The sequence below is a fragment of the Ornithodoros turicata genome, chromosome 3 (assembly GCF_037126465.1).
Source record: "Ornithodoros turicata isolate Travis chromosome 3, ASM3712646v1, whole genome shotgun sequence".
Classification (NCBI taxonomy): Eukaryota; Metazoa; Arthropoda; class Arachnida; order Ixodida; family Argasidae; genus Ornithodoros; species Ornithodoros turicata.
The window spans coordinates 52105247-52132417 of record NC_088203.1 but is presented as its reverse complement, the minus strand read 5'-3'; the positions used below and the strand labels follow the sequence as shown (position 1 = coordinate 52132417).

Below are 27171 nucleotides of genomic sequence, written 5' to 3'. Positions count from 1 at the left end.
GGTCCAACATCAAAAGGTCCAGCCGAGGACAACAGCCAGGTACCACCAGTCATGGGGCCTCAATTGAGAAGATAATCGAGGCAGCGAAGGCCGCCAGATCGACTAATGTATAGTTAAAGCGTGCCGCTTATTTTTTTTCTTCTTGTAGAGAGTAATGCTTTATTGTTGGTTATGTAATTTGAGTTTGCATTTTGATACTGTTTGACTCGTGACTGTTCTTAATACTGTTGTTGATACTGTTTAAATGTTGCTATGAAAAAAAAAAGGGAGATGTATCGGGTTCGCCTGATAACCTTGGTAGGCAGCCCCGCCCACTTGTGCTTAAAAGAGCTGAATAAAGCTATGAGCAGCCCTCTTTCTCGTGCTGACACGCTGTCTGTGCAGTGTATCGCGATACAGCGTGCAACCTGATATTGAATCAAAATCTGAGCCATAGCATGGGCTCATGAACACACCGGTGCAACATGAGCAAAAATAAGACTGACGACATGTCAACAAGCCGCAAACCGCTGTTCAATCTTACAAATTTGTCATGCACATCTAGGTATTTTTGAAATTTTTTAAACATTAACACATCTTTTATATTCAATGTGCTGGACATGTCAGTGTGCAACCCCTGATGTCGAATCAAAATGTGGACCAGTATGGGCTCATGAACACAACGGTGTAACATGAGCAACAAGAAGTCAGATGACACGTCAACAAGTTGCAAACCGCTGTTCCATCTTGCACATTTGTCATGCACATCTAGGTATTTTTGATATTTTTGAAATTTTTAAACATTTCCACATCTTTAACATTCAACATGCTGGACATCTTAGTGTGCACCCCAATATTGAATCAAAATCTGAGCCAGTTTGGGCTCATGAACACACCGGTGCAACATGAGCAAAAATAAGACTGACGACATGTCAATAAAGCGCAACACCTGTTATCATTCAGATCCAGTGGCCGTAGCTCACGGCTGTGTCGCCGATACGGAGCGCCATTAACGATCAACAGTTCCCGACATGTGCAAAAATCAGAAAACAGCACATGGTGGGTGATGCAGCGTACACCGGCATCAACAGCAACAGCTGCTACCCTGTCTACAGTCATGCAGCATATATATATATACAGCGAGCCTGCTATACCTGCGGCGAGCAGTGGCTATACACACACACCTACAATGTTTGTACAATTTAGAATGGTGTCACAATCAGGCGGATCATATATACGCAAAAAAGTGTGCTTTTATGGATGAGTCTTACCCAAAGTCAATCGGTTCCGAATCATCCACTACTTCCACTGGCTGACCACATTGTTGTGCCAAAGGGTCAGCAGCGAAAGGATCATCGACGTCCCCGTAATTGAATCGGTCGGTGTCGATGAGCTCATCTCCACCGCTTAGTGACAGGGACCCGCCACTATCACTATATTTGCTGTCAGACATTACGACGTCGCACGTGACAACTTCCAAGCGCGAAGCGCATACAGCTGTTCGACTGTATTGTGCATCGTGCTCACCACCTCCCACCATAAATCCCACAACCACGTCACATGTGACGTTGCATGACAGGGAGTTGAATCCAGCTGCAACTTCCGTCGTCTGCTGTCACGGCATATTTCTGTCAATTTCTCAAAAACCACTTCGTTGTTCTGTATGGAACTTTCGCGACTGTGTTTCTGTAGCACTCGTGAATATAATTTTAGCTAAGTTTCGGAATCGCTCGATCTGTACGAGACCATCCCTTTAACTGTGCACAACATAGAATTTCTGCTGTAATGCGACATGCCATTGGGAATTAAATGCCTTGTGGAAATTTGCAACAGGCATAGGGTCAATGGAATGTTAAAGAAGCCTACTTCTTCACGAGCAGTGGTCGATACCTGCTTTGCACAAAGAGCATTGATATCCGGAGCATAGGTCGGCATTTTCCTAAGAATTCATTCAACATCACATCATGGTCAATTTTCTGCAAAGCCCATCACATCACATCACCGTCATAAACCATCACATCACGAGCCCGTAACTCAACTTCAACTTCAGAATTCATCACTTCATAACCCATCATTCAACTTCAGAACCCATCACATCACATCACATCACATCATTCAACTTCAACTTCAGAACCCATCATCGACTTCCCCCCCAACTTCAGAAACCATCACCGACTTCAGAGCCCATCATCAGAATTCAACTTCAGATCCCATCGCGGTTTTGAAGTTGAATTCCTATGATGGGCTCTGAAGTCGGTGATGGATTTTCCAGTTGAAGTTTGTGATGGGGTTCTGAAGCTGAATTCCTGTGAGGGGTCCTGAAGTCGGTGACGGGGTTTTGAAGTTGAACTCCAACAAAGGCCTACGTGGGTTGTGCCCGGCTGCAAGATTATGACGCTAGCGCCCTGCTCGCCGGTGTTTGCGTGGGTTTCCTGGTAGTGGCGGCAAAAGCGTAAGCGCAGGAGGGGTATGCTGTTTGGAGGGTGCGGTCAGCCTGCACTCGGTTGGACTTGGAAGTTTACCAATGAAGGAGGAAAGGGAGGGATGCCACGTTTGACCTCCGCTGTCGCATGTGTTGCACAATGTTGCGCCTGTTGTTGACAGATAAGTGAGCGCAAAGCACACTGCGCGTTCATGTGGCTTAGGGTGACCGCTGATGGGGTTTTAAAGTTGAATACCAACGAAGGCCTACGTTGGTGTGCCCGGCTGCCCGCTGCTGGAGGACTACGACGTAGGCGTCTCCCTCGCCCCTGTCAGCGTGGAGTTCCTGGTAGTGGCGGCGAGAGCGTAAGTGGAGGAGGGGTATGCTGTTTGGAGGGTGCGGTCGCCTTGCTCTGGGTTGGGCTTGGAAGCAGGGTGCACCAAGAAAGGAGGAAAGGGAGGGATGCAACGTTTGACCTCCGCTGTCGCATGTGAACGGCGGCAGGAGGTATGTTGCTTACACGGTAGGCTTGTTGCACAATGTTGCGCCCGTTGTTGACAGCTAAGTGAGCGCATAGCACATTCCAGGTTGATGTGGCTTCGTACGACATCCTTGCCTGCCGGCACATTGAACGTTCATGTGACTTCGTACGACCGCCGTGTCTGCCGGTACATTGCACGTTCATGTGGCTTCGTACGTCTAGCTTTTCCGCCGTGCCATTTTTCACTCGTGACGCGGGGGTATTAGCTTCGGCATCGGAATACATCGTGGCCTGCCACTGATTACATGAGTATTACATGAGTTCTTGTGACATGATGCTTACTGACACTGGAAATAGCCGTCATGAGCGAATTCAGCGACCTGTGATTACTTTCGCTGGACATATGTTTTTACTCTAATTCTCTCATGCAATACACCACTGCAGTGGTTTATCCGGAATCCTAAGCGGGGGCGTGGTCATTATTACAGCTACGGGATAACAGCTTTACACGCATAATTACCGACATGTCATTACAGCTGAAACAGCAAGCCCCCTTTTTTGCAGGGGTGTCGCCAAACTTTTTCTTTCGGGTGCGGGTGTCACTGGGATGTAGGAGGGTCTGGATAAATCACTGACACAAAAACTGAGAATCTGTCCTCGGAAAAGTGTAACCCATTGTATTCTTTTTCCTCCGAGGGTATATACGGACGAACACTAAGTGAATTCTTAACGACTGAAGCATTTGGACACATGTAATACATACAGAATGTGAGGCGCAAATTGAAGTGAAGACTGCAAGGAGCCCGGAAGGCCACCAACTTACAGTCCGTGAAACAGTTTCTTTTCCTCTCTCACAATCTGTGAATAAATATGTGTCAACACAGTTTACAACAATTTCCACTCTTACCTGTTTTTATTTGATGTTTGAAACAACCTCTCATCATAATCACTTGACTGTAGTGTTAGTCACTTTTTGAGGTAACTCCGCAAAAGTATCATGAGCAAAGTTAGAAATCTCTATTTCGCTTCATGTCCAAGCGGGCAGAACGCGCAACGCAGGCTCCTTTCTTTTTATTTTGCTGCTGAAAAATCCGACGACAGTGACCCTGCCTCTTGCACGTGCGCGGCGCCAGCAGCCTGTCTGCAGCGCCTTGCTGCAGCGCGATATACTGGATGTACGCTACCGCAATTCCGACGTGCTTCTGAGTTAGTTCGCAGCAGAGCGTTCGTTTGGAGTTCGTGGAGTGCATTTTTTAACGGGGAAGGTGATAAGGCCACTGGCAAGGTTCTATGAAATGTGCGCGGAAAATTGGAACTCCGCAGAACTTGGAATTCCATTCTCACTTTGTGCCCAATTGACAAGGTATATTCGGAACTCCGCTCCCAACTTAATTTCGGCATGGTAGCAAGAACTTTCATTTCTCACTTAATTTCAGTTTGAGAACTTGAAGGTTGTAACTTCAGTACATAATTAGCTTGATGACGTATCTCGTAACTAGCAACTTTAGGGTGGTAATTAACTTCCCCACCTCTGCTGAAATGTACTTTATTGGTGATGAATATCTAAGAAATAGCAGCTGCGTGCTCTAATGGAACACTTGTGTCCGATGGATGCTACATGCATGCGGAACACATAATTCCCCAAAACATGACCTATGCACCTCAGATAAATAAGAGACCTATAGTGACCTCTGTGTATTACATTTAAAATAAAAGACGTCCACAAAAACAATGCCAGCCTGATCTTGTCCTATTTGGATCCCAATCACACACAGGAAAAATAAGCAATCTAAGAAGACACAAAATAAGCCTAATAAAACACACTTCGTCAGCAGGACAGCAATCTACTGTCGCCTAGTAAAACGCGCGTACGCGACGGAAGGCGAAGGCTCAAATCCAAACCTATCCAATATACATATATACGCACATTATAGCTGTAGGCGAGCAAATGAGTCAAACATAACAACCGCAACGTGGACACCGCGCGACCGCAGAACGCAAAATCGCATCTCGATCTCATCTACCGCTCACATTCGCAACATACAGTTGCCTCCGGCTACATGACATTACCCTCCGCGCCCCACTACGCGAGAGAGTAACGCGTTCCAAACACTTTCCCTCCCTGCGACCGCCGATACACAACGAGGAGGGGGGGGGGGAAGTCCGCCAGGCATCTGCGGTGTCAGGCCCATACGCCCACACCAGACACGAAACGCGAAGCGTTTATGTTCGCTCGGTGCACTCCAATACATATTTGCCCTTCACCCCCGTTCGCACAAGTAACAGTCACGACACGTGAACGTCAGACATCGACTAAACATTGTCGGCTTCAAAACGTATTATGAGGACTTCAAAACCTATTATGAGGACTTCGAAACCTATCCGTCGTCTTCAAAATCCATCGCGCTGACTTCAAAACCCAACACACGGACTTCGACTTCCAAACCCACATACGCTGACTTCAACTTCAAAACCAATGACGCTCACTCAACTTCAAATCCCATCACACAGACTTCAACTTCAAATCCCATCACGCGGCCTTCAACTTCAAATCCCATCATAGCCCTTCATTCAACTTCAACTTCACTTCACATCATGCTGTTCATTCAACTTCAGCTCCACATCACATCATGCCCTTCATTCAACATAACATCATTCTCTATGAGGTGATGGTGAATGAAGTCGGTGAAGGTCATCATGAATGAATTCGCCGACCTATGATCCGGAGCTGACCGCACTGTTGTTGCGGACGCCTACTTCGCTCTTCGCGTGGCAATGTGAGGATCCCCTATTCGTGGGGCGACACTGCCTCTGCCATTTTTGTGTTGATGTTCCCAGACTCAAGCACTGCAAAAAGTTTCTCTTGCGAGGGGAAGAAAGTTTTGTATGTTGTTTCTGACAGCCTGGGTCCATACCGCAAAGGGCTTGCCATCGAGGAGCTCAATAGGGCTGGTGTCTTCTACACATTTCAAATAAACGAGACTCCACTTCCTGAACAGTGCTGTCATCCTAGTGAGATACTTCTCTGACGACCAGAAGCAAGTTGTTGTTGAACATCTGCATTCGTTTCATCTGGGTCAGTGACTTCGGAAGTCTTCCTTGCGTCCGTCGATGAAGCAGTGCAAGACCTCCAAGAAATAAACCTACAGCACACCCTCGTTATAATGAAGTAGTCAGGACTGGAAAAAAATTTGATATAAGCGGTATTTGGATAAAAACGGGCCACCATAAATACGGTGTAATTTGACCAAAATTGCGTGAAAGTGCGTTGAACAAGTAATTTAAGGAAGACAACGATAAAAGCAGTCTTACAAACCTGTGTTGTGGCAAGAAAAAGATCATCATCTCAGATTGCTCGGCGGCCTTGCTGGGCAGCAACTGTGCGTTTTCCAACTTCTTGAGGCGCTGCATAAGGGTGTGGTCACCCCTACCACATTCGACTTTGTTTCACAAAATACGAAGCATATTACTTGTTTCCGCCGCGTCGATGGAATTTTTTGTGGTATACATCCTCCGAATCTTCGTTTTGACTTTTCACGCCCAACACAATGTCGACGATGTTTTCATCCTTGGTGGCACCAACAACGGGCACGTCCGCATCCACAAGTACGAAAGAATCGAAATCATTGTCGATTCCTGTCTAATGAGTTCGTGAACCCTCCTGTAGAGGCCTGAGTCGTCAAAGCTCTCATCCGCGGTGCAGTGGTCGGGTTTGTTTGGGCATTCCAGTCTGGGCCTCGCATCCTCTTGCTCAAGAAACTGTTTGCGAAGATGTCCAGTACATCGTGCTTCTTCAGTTTGGTTGACAGCGTAGACGCCGGAATATTGAAGTCCTTGGTGATGTCAGGTTCCAACGATGGCGAATTCCTTCTCCAGAGTAAAACTCCTCCGTACAGACTTTGGTGACGTCATGCGTCACGTACAGAAGTCGCAACACAAAGCAACAGTTTCCCTCCCAACCGCTATGAGCGCATCACGTGGTCGGAACGGTGGGCAATCGCACGTCCGCGACTCCTCTCACTCTCCTTCGCGCTGCTCCGTTCTGGAGCGTCCTGGAGAGAAACACGCATGGAAACACCGGGACATTGCATGAAGGCGCTCCTGTGTCTTACGTTTTTGTACTATGCAGAGTTGGCTCGCAGTAAACTTTGAATAATGCGGTTACAAATACATGCATTTGGATCGGGGCCTGGTAAAACTTCGAAATAAGTGATAATTCTTAAAAAGCGATTTTCTTCTAACGAGGGACTACTGTACTTTGCTTTTCAAGTGACGGGCCGAAAGTCATGAAAAGCTTAAAAAGGAAACTTAAAGAACAAATCAACCCTGCCGTTTTTGATGTTGGAGAGTGTTCATTGCACAAAGTGCTCAATGCTTTTGGTCGTGGACTTGCTGCATTTGGTAGCGAAGCGGAAGCCACTCTTCTTGACAGCTATTACTATTTCAAGAATTCAGCACCACAGAGTGCATGCCTGAAGACAAGTCAAAGTACTTTTGGTATACATGAAAATCTATTTCTTCGTCACGTTAACTACCGGTGGCAAATGCTTGGCCCAGCCGTTGATTGCCTCATCCAGCAATTTCCAGCTGTAAAAGCCGTGCTACAGTCTGAGAACAAGGAGCACTCTTGCATACTTTACAGTCGGCTGTACGGCTGTACAGAAGAAACTGTCGGAACCTCTTTCGAAGTTGGAAGGAAGTAGAAAAAAGTAAAAGCTAATGCCCTCTATATGAATAATGGTTAATGTTTTTTTTAATATTTCCTTTGGCACTTTATTCATTTATAAATGAAACATGGTCAGCATTTGTAAAGAGATTTATTTTTACTCAGTTGATAATTTTTCTGTGCAAGTATTGAATAGCTAATGAATTTTGAAGTGCCTATACCAGGTGTTGCAGTTAAAACCCCAGGCTAACTAATTCGCAAACGGGTGCACAAATCGAAGAGCTTCCTGTTTTTACGGGTATCTTTCTGGTACTGCCTATAAGCTGCGCTGTGGACTAGTGACGAATCCTGTCTGGGGGCTGTTACTTTTCTTTCAGCACTCCCCAAGAAAGAGCTGTACAGTCAGCGTCCTCCACAGGTGCATCTTCCAGAGGCTCAGCATGAGTTGACTCCACTGCAGTACTTCAAAAAGTTTTTTGATGAGAACATTATTGTCAACATTATGGAGCAAACGAACCTCTACCCTGTGCAGCTGTGTGGGATTTCTGTGAACACAACTGGCTCAGAAATAGAGCAGTTTCTGGGGATTTTGCTCTACATGGGTATTGTGCAAATGCCGTCCAACGAGGACTACTGGGCACAAAGTACGCGCTACCCTGCCATTGCTGATGTAATCGCACTGAAGCAGTTCGAAAAGGTATGTCGTTTCTGATAACACAGCTAACCGAGCATCGAAGGACAGATTGCACAAGAAAAGGCCATTTCATTTCATAGAATCAGCTGACAGATAACTGTCGGGATATCAAACAAGAGGACTGCTTCTCCATCGATGAAATGATGATGCCCTACAAGGGTACTGGAGCAGGCAACCTATGAACTATGCAAGTTTACTCTAGACAACTCTAGAACTATGCAAGTTTATCCCTGAAGGAGGAACACCAAAAGTGTTCTTCGACAACCTTTTTTGTGGCCTGCCACTGATACCCTACTTGAAACTGGAAAAGGGCATTGAAAGCGTGGGCACACTTCGCAAGAACTGAACAGCCAAATGTCCCTTGCAAGAAGACTAGGAGCTTCTCAGGAAGCGAAGAGGGTAGTACGACTACAAGTCAGATGAAAACAAGCAGGTCTGCATCGTCAAATGGACAGACAACCAAGTCATTACGCTTGAACATGAAATAACTGATGTTCCGAGGGAGCGCCTCCTTTATACTGTGGAATGCCTGTCGGATTGCGACCACGGCACGTTCCAGCCCTCTCCCAAACCTCCTCGCACCTACGCCGACACTCGCCGCATAGGGCGCCACAGGCTGACACTTCCTTCCTTGTCATTCGGCCGTCGGGTACTAGCGTTTGTATCGTCTGTATGCCGTGCTAAATCCAGAAAAATCGTGTTTGTGTGTTTGCTCTACGAAGTTATTTTCACTTGTGGATGCTACCGCGGGAAAAAGGCGAGAATGCGGTACTGCCTCGTGCCGTTCTGTACTTCGAGCGCGAAGAAGAAGGAGCCCGGCGTCTCGTTTCACGAGGTGCCCGTTGATGTCGAGCTACGAAGCAAGTGGCTAAAGGTCATATCGTGTGAGAACTGGGTGCCGAACTCTACGTCGAACTATTCTGTAGTATGTAGCAAACATTTTGCAGCAAGTGACTTCAAGGAAAACACCAAAACCCGCCAGCTAAAGGAAGGAGCCGTCCTTTCGATTTTACCTGGATATCCTGCATATCTCCAACCGGTTTTGCATGTTGAACGTGATGACAAGAGCATCAGGAAGCGAAAGCGTGTTCCGTCTACTACAGACGCACGTTGCACTAAGCCCGACCCACTTGTGAGTGACACAGCACGAAATGACTTCTGCAGTGAACAGCTGGAGAGAACACCTGTCAGTGCAGTGAACAGTAATCCGACGACCACTGTCACGGCGACTCCGATTTCAGCCATTGAAGCAAACAGAGTGCAAAAGGACGACTTCTTCAGTGAGCTGGAGGGGACAATGCCTGCCAGTGCACCAACCAGTGATCAGGCAACCAGTCTCATGACAACTCTGCCCACTGAAACAGAAACCAGATTTACCCCTCAGAAGAACAAATTTGCTGAGGTACCCCATTCCACGTCAGTGGGTGCTGGCGGCAGCAGCACTGGGTGTGAACTCCAGTCACCTCACGCATTGAGAGCTTTTGGCACACAGACTTCGTCACTTTATACGTCAAGCTCATATTTTGACAGGAAAAGGCTGCTCCAGAAAGAAAGAAATCTACGAGCCCACATTCAGCACCTTGAACAAACCGTGGACAAGTATAAGTCGGAGCTGAGGAAGTTAAAGGAGGACTGCTATGTCAGCTCGTTTCTCAGTGTCGTGAATGATGCTGCAGACAAGAATGTTCGTGCTACCCTTCTTCTAGACCAAGTTTTAAATTACAGCAAAAAGCGGCCAACTTGGTCAGAAACAATTGTGCGTCACTGTGTCATTCTGAGGAGGAGGAGGCGCTGTCTGAGGTTGGAACAACATAGAAGGGACAAATACATACAAAGCCTCAATTTGGCTAAGAAATTAACGATGAAAGATGAAAGTCACCGAAAATATTAGCCAGCTGTACGATTCGAACCCACATCTTCTGGATTGCCGGTCCAGGGCTCTACCAATTGAGCTAGGCCAGCGCCTCCTCTATAAGTGGACTATGCCTGTCAGCTCTTCTTCTCCTCGCCGTCTTTCGTCACGTGATCTGCTCTCGTCTTCCACAACGCGAGGGCGCTGCGTACGGAGGGTACCTCGATTGCCGCAGAAGCCGGAAAGGAGCTCACGTGAACATCGTTTTTACAACTTTTCGAGGTGAGTATGAGCACTAGGTACATGATGCGTTTAGATATCCTTGTGGTAGTGCTGTCGAGAGTGTAAATAACAAATTTAGTAGCGTTAAATTCAGAAGAAAGGCTCAAATCGAGCCGTCGGCATCGTCGTCTGGTAGTCGCATTGTTCCCGATTCTGTTTTCCACAATCCACACGAGCCTAGCCGTTCCTTGTCGCTCTTTTAGCTCCTTGCAGAGCATTAAGCTGTTGAACGAATAGGACAGGCGCTAAACATTTTTGCAATTTCAGTTTCAGGTAGAGTGGTTATGGCATATTGCTGTGTGCCGCTGTGCAAATCGGACGGGAAAAGACCGATTCCTGGAGAGAAAACCACGTTTCACGAAATACCTGTGCTACAGGACATTCGGGAGAAATGGTTGGCTGCTATCAAACGGGACGATTGGTCACCAAACTCAACGTCGAACTACTCCAAAGTGTGCAGCAAACATTTTCATGCATCAGACTTCCTTGAAGGCAAGAGGAGACGGCTTAAGAAGGATGCGGCCCCATCTGTATTCAGTGACTTCCCATCTTACCTCGAACCGAAAGTCACGAAGGAAAGAAGTGTTGCCAGCATTAGGAAGAGGACATGTGCACCTGTTTCTGCCATACCACGGAAAAGGGTGCGTCGTGAAGCTGAGCCACCACAAGAAGCAGGAGGGAACTGCACGGTCAGGGTACCACAGACGACCTCCAAGCAAGTCCACGAAGAGAGTGCCCAAACCGCAATGAAGGCACAGAAAGTACTGACACTGAAGGAAGAGCAGAAGTGTTCTGTAAAGGGAACCCACCACCGTTGGCAGCGGCAGTGTCAACCAGTGACCAATCAACCCAGGCAGATATACGGAATGTGCGGTACACCACCTCGCTGGAGCACCGCAGGTTAGCTCGCAAGACTAGGGATATGAGAAAGCAGATCGAACGACTACGGAGCATAGTGGACAGCTATAAAGTGGAACTGAAGAAACTACATGAAGATCAAGATGTAGAAACCTTCCGCTACATCAGAAGCAAAGCTGCAGACAATGACACTCAGGCAATGTTCCTCATGGACCAAGTGAGAAACGTCAAGAAAAAAGCCCCAGGTGGTCGGAGGACACACTCAGACATTGCATTATACTCAGGCACCTTTCAACGAAGTCCTATGAACACATTAGGAGTGATGGGCTGCTCAAGTTACCATCCAGGAACACTCTACAAAACTACATCGGCAGTGCGAGTGGTGAAACCGGATTCAGCGCTTTAGTAAAAACTCGCCTGGAAGCAGAGCTTCAGAACTTGGGAAATAATCAGTCTAGGACATGTTCACTTGTCATAGACGAAATGCAAATTAAGCAGAAACTGCAGAAAGTTGAAAGCATTGGGTTTCGGGTGCTCAGGATTGTGACTGATAACCACCGCGTAAACGTGAACGCCATGAAAATATTGTGCCGTGGGGACCTCACGCATCGCATTGCACACCCAGCTGACTCACAGAGAGCTCTTTTTCTCAGCTTTGATTACTGTCATATTCTCAAGAACCTTCGGTCCCAGTTCCTAGATCGTGATATAGGCAAGGACAACGAAGTGTCATCTTCCTATTTGAAGAGACTGTATGAATTGCAGAAGGAAGCATCAATCAAAGCAGTCAGTTCCTGAGCCGGAAGCATGTGTACCCGAATAATATAGAAAAAATGAATGTAAAGCGAGCTGTACAGTTGTTCTCTCCGGACGTCACAGCTGCACTCAAATTTCTGAAAGGCCGGGCTGGCCACACATGCAATCCAATGTATGCAAGTTCAGGACCCACGATACCTTTCATGGAGACATTCTACCGTTGGTTTATCCTGCATGATACGAGCAATTGTACACAGTATATTCACCAAAGGTTTCCAGATGTGCGCCACTATGACAACTCTGAGGATAGCAGACTTGAATGGTTGGAATCCACATTCACCGCGTACCTGTCCAAGTTAAAGGAAGCAACAAAGCCGACTCAGTTCTTCACCAAGGAAACATATGAGGCATTGCTCATGACGACGCATTCCACGGTTGCCTGTGTGAGGCATTTGCTGCAGGAAGAAAAGTTTGGATTTGTGTTGACAAGGAAGTTCAGCAGTGATGCAGTTGAATCACTGTTTGGTGCACTGAGGCGATCCCAAGGGTGCAACGACCAAATGAACGTGAAGTCCACGTTACATGCACTAGAGCGAATCCTGAAGACTGGAATTGTCAGTGCATCACAGCATAGCAACGTGTCGCACACGGTTTCATCAAACTCCAACATAGTTGTCACAAATGTTGCGCATCAAGCACCAACAACGTCACCCTTCAACATTCCTTCTGAAGCAGAGTACATCCTACAAAGACTGAGTGAGCCAAGGCAAGAGTGTCTGCCCAGCCTACAACTGTCTGCCACAACCCATGTCGGAGGTTTTATTGCCCGTGTCGTCGTCGAGAAAGTTCATTGCGAGAACTGTTGCCAGCTGGTGCTAAAAGCCAAGTCCAATCAGGCTTCTCAGGGTCTCACAATGCATCAGGACCGAGGAGGACTCCTGTACCCTTCTGATGACCTTGTTTACCTCCTCTGCATCTTGAGGCAATTTGCTGAGGCTGTGCTCTCCAGCAAGCCCAAACCCACGCGGCCACTAAGCACCCTGCTGCACTTCGCAGTGCCTGCAGTCTCTGAATGTCCCTTGCTACAGTGCTCAGCGAACACCAAGGAACACAGGCACGAGCTTGTACAGTTGATCTGCACAAAGTTTTTCAGGCCGCTCCTTACAAATAATGCATTCCATGTAACAGACAGGAATGATGCAGCAAAAGCTTTTTTCAGGAAGCCTCTATCAAGAAAATACCTGAGGCTGAACTAAATGCTGACCTTATTGAAGCACTGAGGCATACACTTGGTACAGCCTTCAAAGTTTCGGTTATATGTTCAGACTACCTTTCAGTGTGCTTTGTGTTGCGGGTCTCTTACCGTTTCATTTGTATACTTATTGCTTACTTCCATACTTATTGCTTATTTTCACACATCCTGTGTCATGTACCTGTTCTTTTATACGTGTAATTACATCGTACGTGTAATAAAATTTTAATTACAGCAAATTACGTGTAACAAAATTTTTTAAAAGTGTATTGCGCCCATTAATCCGGGATCCATGGAGTTTAGCATCTTGCACGCAGTGAGCACCTCGGGCGCCGGTTCGCTTTCCCCACATTCATTGGGGCAACATTGCATCAGAGAGCCTCCTGTTATTTTCGCAGTCAGCTGACATCCTCATACTGCAAAGAACCTCCATCGAACATTCAGGAACAACCATCATTGCTGCGAACTCAGAAGTCCGGCGATAAGCGGACGTGCTTTCCTTCCGCGCCGCGTCCCTCCGTTCATGGCGCCCTCTTGTGGCCACGTGCGACATCGCGTGCGACGCTCTCCTCCTATGCTGCGCGGCGCAAGCTGACAGGCATAGTCCACTTATAGAGGAGGCGCTGGCTAGGCTAACACGCCTTCTCAGCGACTTTCAGGGTGCGTCATCTGAAGGGACAAACCAGCCACTCCCTCTCACTCATCCTCCTTTCACTCTTACATTTTTGCTCACTCATAGGTTTAGGCTTGCCTAATCCCTTTTGAGTCAGGGCAGGTGACGTGAGGGCACCACAGGCAAAAGAAAAGAAGAAAAAAAACAGAGAAACAGAGTCTATGAAGGTTGAAGCGGTTGTAGGTGGGTCGGTTCCAGGAATGTCGCTGCTGTGGGCGCTTCCGGTCCCTCCGGCTCGGTCGGTAGGCTTGTTTGCCCTGGCCTGGCTCCGATGGCCATCGCTGGTGTCGCTGCTGCGTCCGGTGCTTTCGATGGCGAAGGTTTGCTCGGCTTGGCTCCTGACTTGGATTTGTGGTCGTTTCTTAGGGCACTTTTAGTCAGCCTATCCCAGCTCACGAGGTGTTGTTTACGTCTTTCGGCGATGTCGCTGGGGTTTGCTGTTTCAGGTGGAGTTGTCAGTCCTAGCATGGTTGCGATGTCAAGGTTTGCTGGGCGAGTCGCCTTGGTGGCTTGGCACCTCAACAGGACGTGGCTTAAGTCCTCTTTCTTCGCACCACATAGGATGCATACGTCGTCGTTGTCGTTAAAGAGCTGAGACAGTCTCTCTCGCGTCAGAAGGGCCCCCGTTCTAGCTTGGAAATACAGGCCGCTAGCGCGGTCTCCTCTGTAGAGGTTGTATGGGCTGGGCTTGTCTCTGTATGTGGCGTAGAGGTTCATGCTCTGTTTGTTTCTTACGCGTTGTCTCCAGTAGTCGTTCTCAGTTTTCTTCATTTCTTTGTTGATTTGTTGATTCCAATCTCTGGCAGTGTTTGTTTTATGGCGACTGGTCCCCTTGCTGAATTTGGAGTCTATTCGGTTTATTCGTTTTATCCAGTTCGTCTTTATGCCTGTGTATCTTACATGGTGGAAAATTATTTTTGCTAATCGATTTCGTGGTAGATGGATCAGTCTTCCCAAGTATCTTGTCTTTGACCGTGCCTCTCTGTATTCGAAAGTTGACCATGCGACTTCCCCTTCTATGGCAGCATTCGCTGTGGCTAGGTTCCCTCCCAAAATCCATTTGCCTATCTCCCGTTGTTGGCGTTCAAGAATTTTCATGATACTGGCGCTGTAGCATAATGCTTCATTTGCGTAGGTGGCACATGGAACTGATGTAGTCTTCCATAATAACTTGCCAACGGAATATGGGTTGTAGGAGTGGCGGGCGAGGTGCCACACGTGTCCCTTTTTTTTTTTTTTTGTCGCTACGATTGTTTTTTCATGCTTCTCCAAGTAATTTAGTTTGTCTTCGATGAGCACCCCTAGATACCTGTAGTGGTGGATGTGTTGGACGGTGGTATTTTGTAGTCGGAAAGTTTCGTTGCCGCTGTTGTTCCCCCCAATCTTCATCCACTGCGTCTTTGATCTGCTAAATTTCATTCATACACACATTCGTACGACAGGGATCGACGCAGGCGGCAACTGTTGATCATGAAAGAACTGATGTTCTGAGGCTGGAACAACATAGAAGGGACAAATACATACAAAGCGACCGGCAATCCACAAGATGCGGGTTCGAGTCCTACAGCTGGCTAACCTTTTCAGTGACTTTCATCTTTCATCATTACGCTTGCATCTCCCTTTGTGTGCACGGAGCTGGTCACATCTGTGAAGCGCTGGGATAAAAAGGAAAAGAAGAAGGTTGATGTCGCTTGCCTTTCCGGCTTTTCTTGCCATAGTTACCCTGCACCGTTTGGTGTAAAATAAATTTCATTCAATCAATCAAGCATCGTGACCGCTTACAAGAAATACACGGGTCAAGTGGATCCCGCCTACATGTTGATTGAATTATATCGCATGCCCACAAAGGCAAAATGCTGGTGTTTATGAATCTTTTACCAACGACTCGGTATCAGCGTTGTAAACGTGTGGCTGCTGTACCGACAGCATCATCAGGCCACCAAAGTGACGCTGAAGAGCTTCAGGTCTAGTGTTGCCGAGGCACTATTGCTCTCTTGCAAGCAAAGACAAGACAGAACTGCAGATGAGGCCCATCAGCATCCACCCCGAACCCCGTACGATGACGTCCGCTACGATGCTGTAGTGCACTGACTCACGTATGAAAAAAAGGGCCGTTGTGCATTCTGCAAGTCAGGCTTTAAAACCATGCACTGCGCCAAGTGTGACAAGATATTGTGCCTTGTTCCAAAAAAACTGCTTCGTGTCCTACCATGTAGCTTTTGTGAATTCATGTATCTATAGCTAGAGGCCGAGGGTGCTGGCTTTACACTATGCAAGGTGTTTTGTATATTTTTACGGAATATATGCTTGAAAATAACTATGTGGTGGTTTTGTCTTGAAAAAATTTGAAGAAAACGGAAATGATAGCAAGGACCTGTTTCTGGCAGTGTTGCTTCAAGTCAACATTGCGTAACTTCATAATATACTAGTGTTTCACCGGAAAAAAATGTGTTGCAGCATTCCTGGAGTTGCGTTAATATCCAACTGAATTTTTGCGTAATTTTTTTCAACCTCTTTCCCCACAGGCCGGAGAAAGGGTTAACTGAAACACCCAGTCTAGTGTTGCATGATTTATGCTACAAAAGCCGTTGATACCTGTGATATACTGTGCACGTGAGTTTTGGGACAGCCTCATCGGCATGGGGCAGAAAAGAGAATAAAGTGTGGAATGAGGAACGGGTGGTGGATGCGTACTTCCAACGATACCACAGGCTACCTAATTTGGCGACGATTGGAAAACTTCTCCTGAATACTGACTTTCGGCTTCAATTCTCCTGCACGTTCTCCGTTCACCGTCTACAATGTCATGATTACCGCCACCACCGTTTTTTCTACCGAAGCCCGGCAAGCCTACGATGACGTGGCCATCGTGGAAGAAGGCATTTCAGAGTTACTTGGTTGCGTCTGGCCTAGACAAAGAGTCAACAACCCGCCGTAAGGCTATATTGTATCACTGCCTTGGTGCTGAAGGGCAAAGGATTTATGATCTGCTACCGCCTTCTCAAACGTCCGCTACCAACTCAGTTGCAACTACAACGGAATCCACGGAGTCACCATCCGAGACCGCCGCAGATGAGATGGAAATTGCTCTCAAGACCTTGGATACTCACTACACTACTACCGTTAATCCTATCGCTGAGCGACACAAATTTCGTCAGCGCCGTCAGCAGCTCGGTGAGTCAATTGATGACTACGTCCTGGCTCTTCGAGAACTTGCCAGTACCTGTGACTTCGGGGCGACGCTTGATTCCATGATACGCGATCAAATTGTCGAATCCACCAACATACCTCATCTTCGTGAACGCCTCCTCCTAGAAGGCCGTACGCTTACGTTGGCTCGTACAATTATGCTTGCACGGCAGTTTCAACAGTCACAAAAGGAATCAAGAGAATTTGCTGTTGAGAGCGAGCACGAGGAAGTTCAACAAGTCACAAGACAGCCTGCAAGGCAACCTATGCAGAAGCGACAGGGCGATCGCTCGAGCAAACGCTCTGCTACGCGAACTCAATGTTTTCGCTGTGGCTCTAGGGATCACTTGGCAAATTCTCCTTCATGTAAAGCCCGCAATCAGAGATGCTCCGCATGCAGCAAGATGGGGCACTTCCGTTCCGTTTGCCGCTCTCTGGGACAACTACGTCAACTTACGGATGAACTTCCGCCACAAGATTCCATTACGAACTCCGAAGTACAAACTACCTTACAGTTAGATACATCTGCTCCAAAGAAAACTGGGATCTACGTTACGTTGTCTGTCTCAGAGAGGGACATACGTTTTCTCATTGACACGGGATCTTCAGCAACGATTATGTCTTCTGCCGTCTACGAGGGGCATTTTGCATCCTTGCATCCTCTGAAGCCGACATCTGTGAGCCTGTACGATTTCTCCAAACGCTCAATTCCCATTCAGGGATGTTTTTCGGCACCGGTCAAGTACGCAAATCGTTCAGCATGTCTGAATTTCTACGTAGTATCCAATGGCACGACACTTCTTGGCATGGATGCTGTCACGTCGTTGGAGTTATGCATTGACGGCATGAGTCTCTCCTGCTTTAGTACGACTGCGTCGACACTCACCGTACCCCCAGCAATTTCAGCTGATTTCGGACACCTTTTCGATGGAACTCTGGGTCTGTCTAAACATTACATTCACAAGGTGAAGATACGTTCCGACATCAAGCCCGTTACAGGCAAGTTACGCCGTTTACCGTTAACAGTACGAGAACAAGTTTCTCAAGAACAACGTCGTCTGGAAGAACAGGACGTAATCGAAAAGGTCACAGCTTCAGAGTGGGTCTCTCCAATCGTAGTGGTAAAGAAAAAAGATGGCTCCATCCGCTTATGCGTCGACCTACGCGAACCCAACAAAGCCGTCATTGCGGACTGTTTCCCACTACCACATACTGAGGAACTGCTTAACGCCTAGCCGGCGCCATGAAATTCTCGAAACTGGATCTGGCATCCGCTTATCATCAAGTTCCGCTACACCCAGACAGCAGGGACTTAACCGCATTTATTACTCACGAGGGACTCTTCCGTTTTAAGCGCGTATGCTTCGGACTTGCCTCCGCTCCTTCAGCATTTCAACAAATGATGTCCCTCATACTCCAAGGCTGCAAAGGAGTTCTCTTCTACATAGACCTCTACATAGACCTTCTACATAGACATAGACATCATCGTTTACGGCCGTTCGCAAGAAGAACACGACAACAACCTTCGTCATGTACTCCAGCGTTTGTCTGCGGAAGGTTTGAAATTGAATCACAAGTGCGTGTTTGACGTCGTCGAGCTTACTTTCCTCGGACATGTCGTAAATGCCCATGGACTGTCACCTCAAACGTCTGCAATTCAAGCGCTACAAAGTGCCCCTCCACCTACGGATTTAAAGTCACTTCGTTCTTTCCTGGGATTACTTGGGTACTACTCCAAGTTTATCCATCACTTCGCCGAGCTGGTGGAACCGATGCGTGAACTCCTTCGAGAGGGAAAAACTTTTGAGTGGACTTCCAGGGCGGACCAAACTTTTAACAAGGTGAAAGCTACACTCAGCTCGTGCCCGGTTCTACACATGTTCGATGTACAGCTCCCAGTGGTCGTGACCACAGACGCTTCATCATACGGTTTGGGTGCCGTTCTGCAACAAATTAACGGGAACGAAGTTCGCACAGTCGCTTTTGCTTCCCGTACCTTATCTTCGGTGGAGAGAAAGTACTCGGTTGGTGAGCGCGAAGCGCTTGCCTGCATGTGGGCATGCGAGCATTGGCATGTCTACTTGTGGGGACGCCCCTTTACTCTACGTACTGACCATCAAGCGTTAGTAACCTTGCTTGTCACACAAGGCTCTGGACATCGCCCTCTTCGTATATCAAGATGGTCCGCCAGATTGCTGTACTACAACTTCACTATAGAGTACAAGAAGGGAGCCCAGAATTATATTGCGGATGCCCTATCAAGGTTACCACTACAGTCACATGATGTTGATGAAGAAATTGTCTGCACCATCTCCAGCCCCATTTCAAAAGAAGAATTACATGAGGCTACGTTGCTAATCCAGAAATCAGCGAGGTCATCAGTGCACTTGAACAAGGAACTTGGTCGCGACATGCTCACAGAGCTCCCGCAATGGGTCCGTACCATCGCTGCGGACGTGAACTTTCAGTTGTGAATGGACTTCTGCATCGTGGCGAACGTTTAGTGGTCCCACGTACACTAACCTCCAGGCTGCTTGAGATGGCACACGAGACGCACCCTGGAATTGTGCGTACAAAGCAGCGACTCATAGATTTGTACCGGTGGCCCGGGATGGATGCCCAAGTGGAAAAAATGGTGCACGATTGCTCTATCTGTCAGTCTGGCGACAAATCTGCCAAGGTTGCATCTGCACCTTTGCACCCAGTAGTATTCCCAGCTACACCATGGTCAAAACTGGGAATGGACATAGTTGGACCGTTCGAAGACTCTCCTCCTTCGTGCCGTTACGCCATAACGCTTATGGGTTACCATAGCAAGTGGCCAGAAATTTCATTTGCGCCCGCTGTTACAGCATCTACAGTGGAAGCATTCCTTATGCACATATTCAGTCGCGAAGGCTACCCCGACGAGATAGTCACAGACAATGGCCCGCTATTTGTGTCCACACACTTCAAAGCCTTCCTGCGAGAACGAGGTATTCAGCACACGACAGTATCCGTCTACTATCCACAAGCCAACGGTCAAGTTGAACGTTTCAACAGAGTGCTCAAGGACACCATACAAGTTGCAACACTACAGCGCAAAGACATCAAACGCGCAATCCTTGAGCATCTCGCGGTATACAGAAGCACACCGCACGCTACAACAGGTGTCTCGCCAGCAGTGCTTCTGCACGGTCGGAACTTTCGAACGCGCGTCAACGTGGTAGGACTTCAAAAGCCCTCAGCAACACCCGACATGTCGAGAGTCAAGGCACGTGTGTCGTCAAAACAGAGTAAGCAGAAGGTCTACACCGACGACAAGCGATCTGCAAGTTTCCGCAAATCCATGCCGGGAGACTATGTTGGAGTGCGCCTACCAGGTCGCCGAAAGAAAGGACGGCCAAAATTTTCTACACCCTTGAAAATAATCGCTTCCCGGGGACCACTATCTTCTTTGCTGGAAGACGGCAGGATATGGCATTCGTCGAAGTTTACCCCATTTTATGGTGAGCTGGGGCCACCAGAAGGCCAAGTACAACCGGACGAACCGTCCTGTTTCGGCTACTCTTGGTGGCCTATTGACGACAACGCACCGGTTTCGGGCAGTACATATGTCTCCCCTCAAGACCATGCTCCGCACAAAGGCGCAAGAGTACATCCACTGCCATCTCTCGAACAGCAGGAGCCGCCTCTACGCAGAAGTACACGACTACGTTCCGCTCCTGTCCGTTACCCGGCAAACGAGAACGACGCACCACAGGACATTGCCGACGACAGAGTGCACTAATTTTTCCCTACAGCGGGAACTATTTTTCTTAACATGGAACATTTTGCTTAACTGTGATTATTTTTCTTAACAGGGGGGGATATGTGATATACTGTGTACGTGAGTTTTGGGACAGCCTCATTGGCATGGGGCAGAAAAGAGAATAAAGTGTGGAATGAGGAACGGGTGGTGGATGCGTACTTCCAACGATACCACAGTACCTGCTCCAAGTGCCGCTACAAGCTACGTATTCTCTGTTCCACCACTCTGCATATTCACACAGGAAGGCTTTTTACCGCCACCTAGAGTCACTAAATAAGCTTCGCTTCAGAGTATCGACACTGTGGTCGAAGGGAGAGCAGGAGCGCCATCTTGTTTCCGCACCATGCCAGTACCATTCTTAGTTGAGGATCAAAGACAGCTAACGTAATGCTCATTGTAGGATATTGAAGCGTGTATGACTGTTTTGTGATAATCCATGTATTGTTCACCCGGGCGTCCTGAGAATGTCAAGGTGAGCTCAAGGCCATCAGCCTTGGTGAGCCGCTTGCAAGAAAAGGAACATTTCACCCGCGAACGATAGATGACACCATCCGCAAAAATGCGCCTGAAGTGCGCGTGCACGTGGGCACCGTGGCGCGCAAACAAGATGGCACATGCTCGCTCTTGGAACTCAGTGTCAATATTCAGAAGTGAAGCTTATCTAGTGACTCTGCTGCCACCAACTCTCACAGCATTTTATTGCCTTTTAATCTGCACTCATTCACAACCTTTCTGCTTATTGGATATTTTTCAAGCCTTGGTGACTTGCTAATAAGGTGCACCTGCTACATAAAAGCCAAAGGAAGTCATCAAAGCCTTATCAAGCGAGTACTGTCCTAGATGCTTCTGGAGACAAAGTGTGCGAGGTGCCAGTGCGCAGCTGGTGTGCGTGGCATCTGCAGCCACAGCATTGCGACGTTGAAGTTGCTTGTGGTTCTAAAGAAAAACAAGTACCAGGAAGTAGCCCCCCCCCCCCCCGGAAGCAAGCTGCACAGAGCTACCTCAGCAGTGGTGGTCCCAAGAAGCACACAGCTAGCTCCTTTACCGCTTTTAGTTTGTGGACTGGAGGAGTGTGCGGCAGGGTGGACCAACTGAGCCCATAAAATACTGCTTTTATGATGCAAGGAAGAGCAACCAGGAATTTTGTGGTGTGGCTGCATGAGTAAGATCCCTGGGAGTCGATCTTGCTGCTGTTGTTCTGTCAGCCTTCACAAGGCAGCTAGAAAGTACGAATTTGGTGGAAAGTGCCTCAGTGATGGGACTGACACCAATTGGAAGCCCTCTGCAGTATCACCAGAGACCACCTGCATAGACGAGAAGACAGTTGTTGCACCAACTCCCCAAGGCCCCAGTTCCTCTGCTCGTGCGGACAGTGGCAGCATTCATCTGTGAGCAACCCTGTTGGCCAGGCATCAATGCTTAAGATTTGTATATTTTTTCACAATAGTGACTGAAGTTGTACTCTGGTGCAATCAGTTGAAAGGTACACTTATGGTTGCTCTCTGTTTGCAGCAAATCAGATGATCATCGTACATATAGCACTATTGTTTTCCGGGAGAATAATAATAAGAAACGTGTCTTCCGAAAAGCTGCTGCCATTGGGACCACCGAAAGGGTGCGTCAGCACAGCCTCAATCTCCATCTCAAGGACGCTGCAGGAATTTGTTCGACTTGGGTGACTTGACCTCAATAAAGTTAGTGCTAGTTTTGAGCAGGGAAGGGTAACGGTATTGGTAACGGAAACAGAAACGGTATATTACCGAAATTGAAGATGGTAACGATAACGAAAACGGAAACGCATATCACGGTCCTCCATTACCGGAAACAGAAATAGAAACGAATTTATCGTCCGGTATTGAATTCGGGTAATGGCTATTCCTGTTGTGCGATGACATTTGAGTGACTTCTCATTTTTTGTTTTTGTATTTTGATGTGTCCATTCCCAGTAATGCTATAAATACTACACGAGAGCATGGAAAGAAAATGCAAAATGGATCCCTCACTTACCTCGCCCCAGTCCTCATAACTCCACGACATCGACACGTGGCTATACTCCACCATAGCACGAGGATGCCAGCCTATGATTTTTAGTTACTTATTTTGTACTTTTTTCTTTTCACTGTGGCCACGGCAGTATTATTTATTATTGAGAGCGTCCGCTTATGAATACGACATTGGATGAAAGTTACGCGTTGCTGGACTCCGACTGACTGAAGACTGAAAACATGTTCCTACATATCTATATATATATATTATCTTGCAAGATGTCCCAACAAGTAAGTCCCTCCAATCAGCGCTGCTTGCGGTACTGCGGCCCTGGTGCCAAAGCTGATGATGCCTGCTCGCCAAAGTGATACAAGGCCCCCCTTCAAAAACGTCTGTCGCCAAACACATTGTAGGAGCCATCTCTTTTCTGGCCCACGCGAACTCACAGGCTCTATCTGAGCTGAGGGAGTCTGCACTAGAGAGCTTCCCTCCCGCACTGAAGTCATTGGTGGACAATCTCCCTGAGCCTACAGAAGACTTGGGGAAGCTCTTTGGACCAGCATACCTGTCGCGCCTCCATGAAAATGCACAGGTATGGCAGTCATTGGACTACGCTCTGGAGATCTTTACCAAGCTGCCTACCATAAGCAGCCAAGGCATTGCCGAACAGAACAGGGCACGTACGTCTGCACCAAATGCTGGTACCTCAAGCAGGGACACAGAGCCATTTCCCTCTGGCCAGTGGTTCCCAGGGGCGGGGCATTGTCTACAGAGGCAAAGGAAAGTCCTTCCACCCTTACCGAACCACAAACACCACACACACAACCACGTCGAACAGCAGAGAATAGTGGAAAGCAATGACGGACGACCTCTGGCTTCTTCACTGTGTTCATGGTTACACACTCTACTTGCTGTCGACCCCCTACCAGCTAACACTACTACACTGCCTCAACCTTCCAGCAGCTCAAAGGTCCCTAGTCGATCAGGAGATCAATGCCTTTCTGTCAAAGGGAGCAGCAAATGGAAGCAAATTGATCCTCAGCAGGAATTTCATGAGTCGCGTAGACCTGCAGGACGTTTCAGTCCCCATCCTCCGATACACGGGGACCTTCTCTGCTTAGAGTGGTGCAGCCAATGTTTCCATTGGGACTTTCTCCCCTTTGGCTTGGCATAGGCTCCATGGATCTTCACAGACCTCCTCAAGACAGTAGTCACATTATTTTGTTCCCAAGGCTTCTGTTTGGTGATATATTTAGATGATATACTTCTCATGCAAAAGAATCCCCTACAACTCTCACAACAAACCCACCATGTAATGCTTACCCACATGCCCTGGGTTTCCAATTGACCGGAGAGAAGCCTCAAATCCTACCCTGCCAGTCGCTAAAGTTTCTAGGCTTCATTATCAACACTCAGATCATACACATTCATCTCCCAGAAGAGAAGAAAATGCATTTTGTCCCAGATCTGGTCTCTTCTCGTGAAACCCGCAACCTCATCAAGGGAACTCTCTCCGATAATTGGTACGCTCAATCCAACTGTACTACCAGTGTTTTCATCCCCACTACACTACAGAGCCCTACAACAATTGCAGAAGGTAGCTCTGCGCACAGGTTCCTATGAGGTTATAGGTCCTCAATGGTCTGTTTAGAGCAATGCAACAACAGCCTCATAGGCACCACCGCTGTGTCCACCCTCTTCCATAATCTCGTAGGTTCAAGCAAAGTCGTCCAACAGCTGCCTCAATGCCACTGTTGCACACTTTTCCTGTCCAACATGTTCTTATTAGTATCCCCAGCAAGTCTCATTCCAGGTGGGCAAAACAGCAATGAAAGGCATTACAGGTCCTTGCTCCACTTTGTATTGTCCTGGGCATCACTTGTAAATGCATATACCGTGGAGACAAGTACTAAGACCAGGACCAATGCGTCAAATTGTATGTGTAGCATCTTGTTTCATGAAATGCGAGAATGTGTAGAGTGTGTTGGTTGGGACTGGACATGATTGAGAACGCGGAGGGACAAAGAAGACATACACATGGAAGCGTTCAACTACCAACTGATTTTATTTGGACGAACAACCCTAGTCAGGAAAGTCCCGGGCAATGAAGGTAACCTCTAGCAATGACAGGTTGACTCACTTCTGACTCACGGGACTCACGGTTTCATGAGATGTAAGTTTTCTCTCTTTTTCTTTCTAGAAACCCGCTTAGTTCGAGCTACTGCTTGACATGTTCTTTGGTACGGCTGTTCGCTAGGCCCAAGTCAACCAAGAAATCTGGTGAGAAATCTACATCTATGAAAGTTGTTTTGTTAAAATCGTGTCATATGGTTCTAAAGAAGAACGTTCGTGATGTGCCTCATGCAGTTGTCTAGGTGAGAAATGAGCATCTCATATCTTAGTATATGAATACAATACTGATTTGCATACACTTCCTTGTTATTTCTTTTCTTTCTTTTTTTTTCATTCTGGTCATACCTTGAGACTTCGCAAAGGAATCAACAGAAAATGTGCAACAGGGCATGCTCCCCGGTCTTCTCTGATTTGGCGAGTTACCGCTAACAGAAATATTGGTCCTATTGCCAAGTGAGAAGTTGTGAGTCAGCTGAATGACCGGATGCTCGATCTCAACAGTGACTACTTTTTCACTTGTCTGCTTGTTTATTTCTTGTCACTAGGAAAATACAGATGTTGCTCACAAGACATTGTACTTGCTGTAATGAGACGTATGACATTGCTCTTGATGGTCTCTCACCTGCCAGTAAGTGCTCAATTAATTTTCTTGGGGTTCTAGATTGTTTGCACTTTGCTTTTTATTCTTGTAGGTATACTCATTCCAGAAACAAGACTGCTATTGTTGTGAGCCTAATGGAAATAAATCAAGGTTGACTGACAGAAATGTCCTTTGTTGTCAATGGCTGTTGGAATGCAGCTATACAGAAACTACATGACTTGAAAACTCGAGACGAGGTAGGGACGATAACAGACAAACACAAACACAGTCTCAAACTCAGCTGTCAAACACAGCTGAGTTTGAGACCGTGCTTGTGTTTGTCTGTTATGGTCCCTAGCTCGTCTCGGGTTTTAAGTGATGGATGGTCACCACCAGCTCGCTTCCTACCTAACGTTCCTTTAGAAACTACATATTCAGCTGCCCCTAAGGACTTCAAACCTTTACATTTTTTTTTTTCTGATTGATGTAAACGACCTCCCTGATCATCTCTCCAGCACCTCTTTTTTGTATGCTGACAATACCAATATTTTTGTCGAGGCAGAAGACATCCATACTGTTTATCATAAAGCAACATCAGTGTTACAAAAATTGTGCACCTTTCTTCTTTCTAACGAACTTGTCGCTAACATGAAAAAAAAAAAAAAGAAAAACGTGCTGTGTTGTGTTCCGCCCTTCCCAGAAATCTTTTGACTTCACTGATAAAGCTCTTTATCGTGGTAACAAAGATATCACTTGCAGCTCAGTTGTTCAGTTCACTGAGCACTCTCTTTCCCGACCCTCAGCCACCATCGTTCCTCTTTGCTCCACGCCGAGTAGTTGATTGTTTGTCCCGTGCATGGGGCTGTTAAGTTTCTTCGGCAGCTCAGCAAGTTTTTTTTTCGCCATTTCCCCCTATTTTTTCCCCTTCCTTTCTGAACCAATTCGTTCTCCTCGCATTACGAAATCACAATTTGAACTTTTTTGGGCAACTTCTTGTTTGTTGCATGTGCACCTGGAACCTCTTGCACCCAACTTTTTACTTCCACTTTGAGATCGTGCACTTGCAGAACTAACGTTGAGCCATTCACTTAGGGCAGTAAGTATTACCTAGCGAATATTCTGCACAACTTAATATCACCTCTACTTGGGCAACCAGGCTCTCACAACGGACCGCACCGTTCTGCAACCCAAGCCTAGACCGTTTAGGGTACAACACCTCAGCACTAACCCACTTAGGGCTCATAAGGTCCCATTGCCTTCAGGTGGGGCACATTGTTTCTAATCACTCAATGCCATGCAGGAGGCCTTCGTCCGCGACACCCGAGAGTTCACTTTTCCAGACCACGATCTGATCCGATGGCTTGGCCGACTTTCCCCCCTATTTACTATTCCCTCTCACTTTTTAGATGGTACTGCGTCTGCCAAACCTAACCCTCTGGGGTATACCTTTCACCTCCAACAGCCATAGCTTCCCCATCCCCAGTTCAGTCAACGCACGCCAGGCTCGATGCCATGAAGGAGGGAATGGATGCTGTCCGGCATGAGCTTGCAGGCATCCCCACCTTCTTTCAGCATATC

General features: G+C 47.4%; 2 protein-coding genes and 1 pseudogene across 2 annotated transcripts; all 3 read left to right on the top strand.

Moving 5' to 3' along the window:
- The first annotated feature begins 9005 nt into the window (after positions 1-9005).
- On the top strand, positions 9006-13246 carry LOC135389453 (uncharacterized; annotated as a pseudogene).
- A 3524-nt stretch (positions 13247-16770) lies between these two features.
- LOC135389452 (uncharacterized protein K02A2.6-like) lies at positions 16771-18339 on the top strand. Its single transcript, XM_064619500.1, has one exon. The coding sequence runs from the start codon at positions 16771-16773 to the stop codon at positions 18337-18339; it is 1569 nt and encodes a 522-aa protein (XP_064475570.1).
- A 1196-nt stretch (positions 18340-19535) lies between these two features.
- On the top strand, positions 19536-20873 carry LOC135389451 (uncharacterized protein K02A2.6-like). Its single transcript, XM_064619499.1, has one exon. It carries the CDS (start codon positions 19536-19538, stop codon positions 20871-20873), a length of 1338 nt encoding a protein of 445 aa, XP_064475569.1.
- The last annotated feature ends 6298 nt before the right edge of the window (positions 20874-27171 follow it).

Bases quoted from the DNA above. Each gene is read 5' to 3' on its own strand.
- LOC135389452 (XM_064619500.1), top strand. From the start codon at position 16,771: ATGACGTGGCCATCGTGGAAGAAGGCATTTCAGAGTTACTTGGTTGCG.
- LOC135389451 (XM_064619499.1), top strand. From the start codon at position 19,536: ATGGGTCCGTACCATCGCTGCGGACGTGAACTTTCAGTTGTGAATGGA.